Below are 6,746 nucleotides of genomic sequence, written 5' to 3' on the forward strand. Positions count from 1 at the left end.
CCTGCTGCTGTCATAAGGAATCAGAAAAACTCAGGACTTCAGCCGGAATCTTGTTCCTGAAAGATTCCAGGTTTTCCTAAAATCCTGGCTAAAGTTCCACAAACAGCTGAGAGACTTTGAGATGAGGACAGACTTGATCTGTGCTGCTGGACTTTACTTTCAGGGTCAGAGGTCACAGTGTAACAGCCTGACCACGTGGCAGACAACAAATTTAATTCACAGACGGATCCTGAGAGGGTTGGACTCGGAGCTCCATGTTGGTTGGCCTGTCTCCGTGTGGCAGCAGGAGTCGGCTAAGGTGCTACGCTAGCTATGCTATGTTGCGCTAGCTGTGCTAGCATAGTTATCAGAGGAAACACCCCGGAGTCAGCAAGGTGATGCTTGGCTAGCAGGAGTGTGCTTCCTCAGATTCCAGAGTTTTCCAGAGTGTCATGGTGTCCAGCCTGATGTCTTCCTGCCATCATGGTGCCTCCGTCTGCTGTTTCCTCTTCCCTTATTGGCTCAGCGGGGGGTCCAGCCCCTCCCTTACCAGTGATGAGGTAACACTGACCTCATAACGCCGTCATGGTAACCTGAAGCAGGTGTTGCTCTGCAGGTAAGACGATCCTGCGGCTGAAATGCGACGCTGCAAACTGAAAGCTCTGAACGCCTGAGACCAGCAGGAAAGTGTTCATCCCTCTCTGGAGTCCAGATGTATGTAAACTTCTGGTCCACTATGATGAAGGGAGGCTGGATCATCCAGAACCTTTTGGACGAGCAGAGGTCCAGTTAGCTCATACTAGTCCTGGTTCTGGTTCTGGCTCAGCAGCCCGGCCCAGAGCACTGCACTGCTACCACCGTGTCTACCTGTAGGTTCTGCTGGTAGTATTGGGTCCAGAACCGCTCCTCAGATCTGTTTTGTCCAACAGGTCGGGTTCAGAGGAAGCATTTGGATCAGAACCTCCGGCTCTAATTGGTGATCCAGTAACCCGGCGCTGCGAGAATCATTGACCACAAACCGACCTCCCAGAACCTCCCAGAACCTCTGGGCCCGGCCCGTTGGCGGCGCTGCCCCCTACTTGGACCGGACCGGCAATCATTAACCTGCAGGAATGCAGGGAGGAGACTGGACCCGGCCAGAACCTCCAGAACCTCCAGCAGGAAGATTCAGCCAAGCACAGCACCGGTTCTGTTAATGATGGACCCGACCAACCTGCTCCTCCGGCAGAACCAGAACCAGCAGAACCTCCTGTGGTTGTTTCTGGTTGGTTCTGGTTCTGCTGGGTCAGCTGCTGCTAGAGTCTTCCTCCTGATTGGCTCCCACTCGGCCTGGTCGCCATGGACACTGGCCGGATGGGGGAAGAATCTGGGTTTACTGGGAACACCGGCTTTAATGTGGACTGGGAGGACTGGAGGGAGACGGGGGGGGGGGCCTTTTGGTTCAGTTACACTGAAAAATATAACATTTGATATTTGAACTGAATGAATCCGAGAAGATAAGAATATAAGAAGCTTTGCACAAGATACAGAAACAATATTTCATGTTAAATAATTGATTCGATTTGGTGGATTATAGTTTAGTTTGTCACCTAAAACATGTTCAAGGAATAATTGAGTGAAAAACCAAAATATAATTAAATATACAATATGTAACAAAGAGCAGTGAAACTGAATACATATTTTAACGTCCATTATTAATTCCACATTTTCTACCCGAACTGTCTTAAATATATATTATTTTGAAGTAATTGTTTCTTTTTTTGTAATGTAGCAGGTGATGTAATAAAAACAAATATTCGGATGCAGATTTCAGACTTGACTAAAACATAAATTCATGTTTTAGTCAACATGATCTGATCTGATCCTTCTGGATCAGATCAGATCTTCAGCAGGAGATGAGCTCTGAAGCTGACTCTTCGCTTCCGGTCAGCTGACTCTTCGCTTCCGGTCAGCTGACCTGCAGCTGTGTTCTGTCACATGACTGCAACACTTACTCTGCTGACCCTTCCAGCTCCAGTTAGACCAGTAAATCCCCGAGCATCTCCAGGTTGTTACTGGGATTTCTGGAGAACATTTGTCTCTGCTCTTTCCAGGTCCAGAAGTCCGAACCGGACCACGACCGGGCCTGTTTCCGGGGGTTAGTCTGTGCCGAAGGAACCTCCAGGTAGGATGACCAGTGGAGCTCTGAACCGGTTTCTGTGAGAAGGTCAGAAACCGGAGTCATTCCGGATTCTTCCAGAAATGGACGGGTTTTAAACGCAGTCCGGCGCAGAGACGCCACAGTGGCAGAAACAAGTCAGGGGTCAAAGTTCGCATCAGCAGAGAAGCTAAGACAAGAGTCCGCCATGATGGCTGCTTCACGGGAAAAGCTCCATAAAACAAGGAGGTCGCTGGCTCTGGTACCGGTTCTGGAATCCAACAGAACCTAGAGATTAACCCTTCTGGATCAGGCAGAACCAGACAGCCTGTGTAGATGGTTCGGGGTCCAGCTGAACGGGTTCTGGTTCTGATTGGCCCGGGGTCGGTCCAGGGTGGAACAACAGGCTGTGTGGCTGAGTGCGAACCTGGACAGAATCGGTACCTTCCTGCTGGTTGCGACCCGTTTCGTCATGAACAAAATCGGTGCTGTCAGGTTCTTGAGACGTTTGAGTTTGATTTATGTGTTTATGTGAACCGAGTCTTCAGGTTCTGGTCCAATGTTGGGAACCGGGTTCCTGTCCAACTCCGCGCTCCTTTGATGCTGAAGCCATTTTATTTTTATTCATCTTTAATGTTAAAAAATGGAGAACATATTAAAAAACTTCCGGTTCTGACTGAAGTCCGTAATTTGGTTTTATTCTTAATATCTTTTATTTTATTCCTCCACTGGTTGTCTTCTACAGTTTTTATGTAAGCTGTTTTTGTTGTTTTCAACGTCCTTTAATAATTAAAAAAAAAAAAGCTTTCGCTTCCCTAGAGCGGAGCGTCTGATTGGCCTAGCCGCCGGCAGGGCGGAGCGTCTGATTGGCCTAGCCGCCGGCAGGGCGGAGCGTCTGATTGGCCGAGCCACCTGGCGCCAACATGCCGTCCAACAAGTCCGTGTCCGACGCTCCCATCATCCAGTTCACCAACTGCAGAATCCTGAGGGAGCACAAGCTGCAGAGGTACTGGCAGGGTCAAAGGTCAAAGCAACATAACCTGCTTAGCTTGGTGTCAGGTATATCTGAGCTGAACTGGCTAAATATAATATACCTGATCACTCTGTCAGCACCTGCTAGAGGAGGGGGTTGCTACGGTACTTCCTGATTCAGGAAACTGAAAAGGTTTTATTTAGGCCAAGCCGACTGATAATTATCTGGGATTGAAGTAAAAGGTCATAAATGAGCTCCAACACTAAATTTATTCAAAACCCCAAACTTCTTCATTGTTTTAATGAGCTTTTCTCTGTTATTGGAAATGTTAGGATATTTTGAAAATGGAGGACGGGTTACCTGGGCGTCCTTTGTCTCTGCAGGGAGGACCTGTGGGTCCGGGACGGGAAGATCCTGGACCCGGAGAAGCTGTTCTTTGACGAGCAGGGCTACGCCGACCGCTGCCTCGACTGCGCAGGCGCCATCGTCGCCCCGGGCTTCATCGACGTCCAGATCAACGGTGAGGGACGCGTCCCTCAAGAGGATGGCTGGGGGACGGACGCTCAGACGTCTTCTCTCATCCCGCAGGAGGCTACGGTGTGGACTTCTCCCAGCCCTGCGAAGACGTCTCCACCGGAGTGTCTCTGGTGGCCAAGAAGATCCTGGAACACGGCGTGACGTCCTTCTGTCCCACCCTGGTCACGTCTCCGCCCGCCGTCTACCACCAGGTGGCGTCCTCCTCTGGACTGGAGGACCTGAAGGTCCAACAGGTCCTGCTGCTGGGTTTAACATCCTGAATGTGTTTCAGGTTCTGCCTCAGATCAACGTTCACAATGGAGGACCTGAAGGAGCTGGAGTCCTGGGTAAGACCAGAGGGCAAAGTTCAGTTCTTGTTTTTGGCGTCTTCTGGGTCCGACCGGCACCAAGTAGAGCAGAACCTTCTGAACAGTGTGGCAGGATTTTATGTCAGGTCCACAGAGACAGAAACCAGTAGAATTTCCTGCCGGTCTTCAAGGTTGGTCTCCAGCACAGAGAACATCTCAGAACACCAGTTTTTAGGGATTCAGGTCTGACTTTAACTAGGCCATACTAACCTACGAAACCCATGATGAGCAGAAATGAACCTGCCTCCAGTCAGACTGTTGGACCCCAGGGCGATCCATGTTGTCTCCTGCTTGTCCAGCCTGTCTCCCATGTCCCCCGGTGTCCAGGGTTCCACCTGGAGGGTCCGTTCATCAGCTCGGAGAAGCGGGGCGCCCACCCGGAGCGGTTCTTGAGGACGTTCCGGTCTGGAGGGACGGACGACCTGATGGAGACCTATGGCAGCCTGGACAACGTTGCCATGGTGACGCTGGCCCCCGAGCTGCCCCACAGCCAATCAGTGGTCAGCACGCTGCGGCAGAAAGGCGTCACTGTGTCTCTAGGTGGTTCTCCCTGACCCCACGGTTCTGGTTCTGGTGAGTCGGGTCAGCCGTGTGACGTAGAGACGCTGTTTGCAGGACATTCAGTGGCCAACCTGTCCCAGGCGGAGGATGCCGTGCGCCACGGGGCCTCCTTCATCACCCACCTGTTCAACGCCATGCTGCCGGTGAGTCCCAGCAGAACCGGGGCGGGTCAGGACCTGCTCGGTCAGGAGGTGCTGACCCAGCCCTCTCTCTACCCGGTCCAGTTCCACCACCGCGACCCGGGCATCGTGGGTCTCCTGACCAGCGACCAGATCCCGGCAGGTCGCACTGTGTTCTACGGGATGATCGCTGATGGGATCCACACCAATCCGGCCGCCCTGCGCATCGCCCATCGGGCGCACCCGTCAGGTCCGTTCCGGGACGTTCTGACCTGACCCGAACCAGTAAGTGTAAATGTCCAGGATGTCTCTGAGGATGTGTGTGTCCCTCAGGGCTGGTGCTGGTGACAGACGCCATCACGGCAATGGGCCTCCCTCCGGGCCGCCACACGCTGGGCCAGCAGGTCGTCCAGATCCAGGGACTGCACGCCTACGTGGCAGGTCTGCGTCTCCCTCGCCGCCGCCAGTGACTGCTGAGCAGGGGAAAAGTATTTGACCCCCATGGATTCCTCCTGCTAAGATGTTTCATTTTATTGATTAAAGTCGAGGACAACTTGAGTTTTAAAATGATTTGGGGAATATTGATCTAATTTCAAAAGTGGCCTAGTCAAAGTCTGGATATAAATCAGACTGAGATGGTATATCATGACCTTAATCAGGTTGATCCAGCCCTCGCATTTGTCTGAAATCAGTTCAGCAGGGCAGGTCAAAGGTCATCCATGGTGATGTTGGTAAGCTGTCAGATTCTGTTTTCAAGGGATGAATATTTTTTTCACACATTAGTTGGGTTTAGGAGTTTTTTCTTTAATAAGTAAAGTTATCAGGTTAAAGCTGTTATCTTTGTCCCGTTGAAGTTAGTTTCATCTGAAACCAAATTATTTTCCTTTTATGATCAATAAAAGGCTTCTGAATCTGAGCATTTCCATTTTACGAAGCAGCAGCAGAAATCTGAAAGGGGGTGAAATACACAGCAATGTGTAGCATTGCTGTGTATTTCTAATTATTCTCAGCTGATCCTGTGGGATTAATGTGAGTTAGCTGATTAATCTCCTGGACAAGCCCCCAAAACCGTCACGGTACAGGATCAGCATGAAAACCTGGACTGGACAGATTACCATATCGTACCGGACCAGCGTGGAAAGACTAAATCTCTGGTTAATCTGAAACCCGGACCTGCAGCAAGCTGTCTGCTGATTGGATGATGTCAGTTAAACTGGCATATGCATAAACTCTGTGGCTCAAGGGGAGGTCAGAGGTCAGGGGGCAGAGTGGATATGTACATCAGCAGGTGATCACAAGTCTGTGTGTTTCAGGCACCAAGACGCTGAGCGGCAGCATCGCCACCATGGACATGTGCGTTCGCCACTTCAAGCAGGCTGCAGGTCAGTTCGCCGCCACTTCCTGTTTCCGTGTTGTTGCTGGTTCTGTTGCAATACCAGGTTGCTGTACTGGTCCATTTGTGCTCATCTTTTCTTTTAAAAATGTGCTGAACCGGATCCATTGTTCTGGTATGTGATGAATGGAGCAATACCACAGCATGATACCTGCACTACCATGCTTCACAGTCTCTGCAGGCCCTGAGACGCTCCTCCACCAGAGCCATGGGGTCGGGTTGAGCTCCAGCTGCTGGTTCTACAGAACCTGCTGGTTGACTGTGCCCCCTCTGACTCCGCCTCTTTGTTGCCCCCAGGCTGCAGCGTGGAGGACGCCCTGGAGGCGGCGGCGCTGCATCCGGCCCGGTTGCTCGGTATCAGCCACAGAAAGGGCAGCCTGCACTATGGCGCCGACGCAGGTCCTTTTCTCCCTCTGGACGGTTCTGGAGGTTCTGGAGCCGCTCTAACTGTGTTTGTCTCCATGTCACAGACCTGGTTCTGCTGGACGACGGGCTTCGGGTCAGAACCACCTACATCTCTGGAGAGGAGGTCTGGAGGGCAGAACTATAGAAGAACCTGTGTGCCTTCAGATTGCTGCTTCTTGTTTTATAAAGAACATGGTTCTGGTTCTGGACCAGTACAGTCTGTGGTTCTGTTGCCAGCGGTTCTCCACCTGATGTGGCCAATATGGTGTCCAGAAAATAAAAAATAAGAACTTTC

At 51.3% G+C, this 6,746-nt stretch overlaps 1 protein-coding gene across 4 annotated transcripts; it reads left to right on the plus strand.

Moving 5' to 3' along the window:
• The first annotated feature begins 1,874 nt into the window (after positions 1-1,874).
• On the plus strand, positions 1,875-6,746 carry amdhd2 (amidohydrolase domain containing 2). 4 transcript variants are annotated; one of them, XM_016666295.1, is made up of 12 exons: positions 1,875-2,185; positions 2,936-3,122; positions 3,473-3,609; positions 3,678-3,817; positions 3,898-3,952; positions 4,301-4,513; positions 4,589-4,677; positions 4,759-4,903; positions 4,987-5,094; positions 5,967-6,035; positions 6,344-6,445; positions 6,517-6,746. In XM_016666295.1, exons 2-12 carry the CDS (start codon positions 3,040-3,042, stop codon positions 6,594-6,596), a joined length of 1,221 nt encoding a protein of 406 aa, XP_016521781.1. In that variant the 5' UTR covers positions 1,875-2,185; positions 2,936-3,039; the 3' UTR covers positions 6,597-6,746. The 4 variants fall into 4 exon arrangements, with proteins under 4 accessions (XP_016521781.1, XP_016521782.1, XP_007542523.1 ...); XM_016666296.1 differs by having other exon boundaries at positions 1,875-2,143; positions 2,921-3,122; XM_007542461.2 differs by having other exon boundaries at positions 1,875-2,143.

The sequence above is a fragment of the Poecilia formosa genome, unplaced genomic scaffold, assembly GCF_000485575.1.
Source record: "Poecilia formosa unplaced genomic scaffold, Poecilia_formosa-5.1.2 Scaffold697, whole genome shotgun sequence".
Taxonomy (NCBI): Eukaryota; Metazoa; Chordata; class Actinopteri; order Cyprinodontiformes; family Poeciliidae; genus Poecilia; species Poecilia formosa.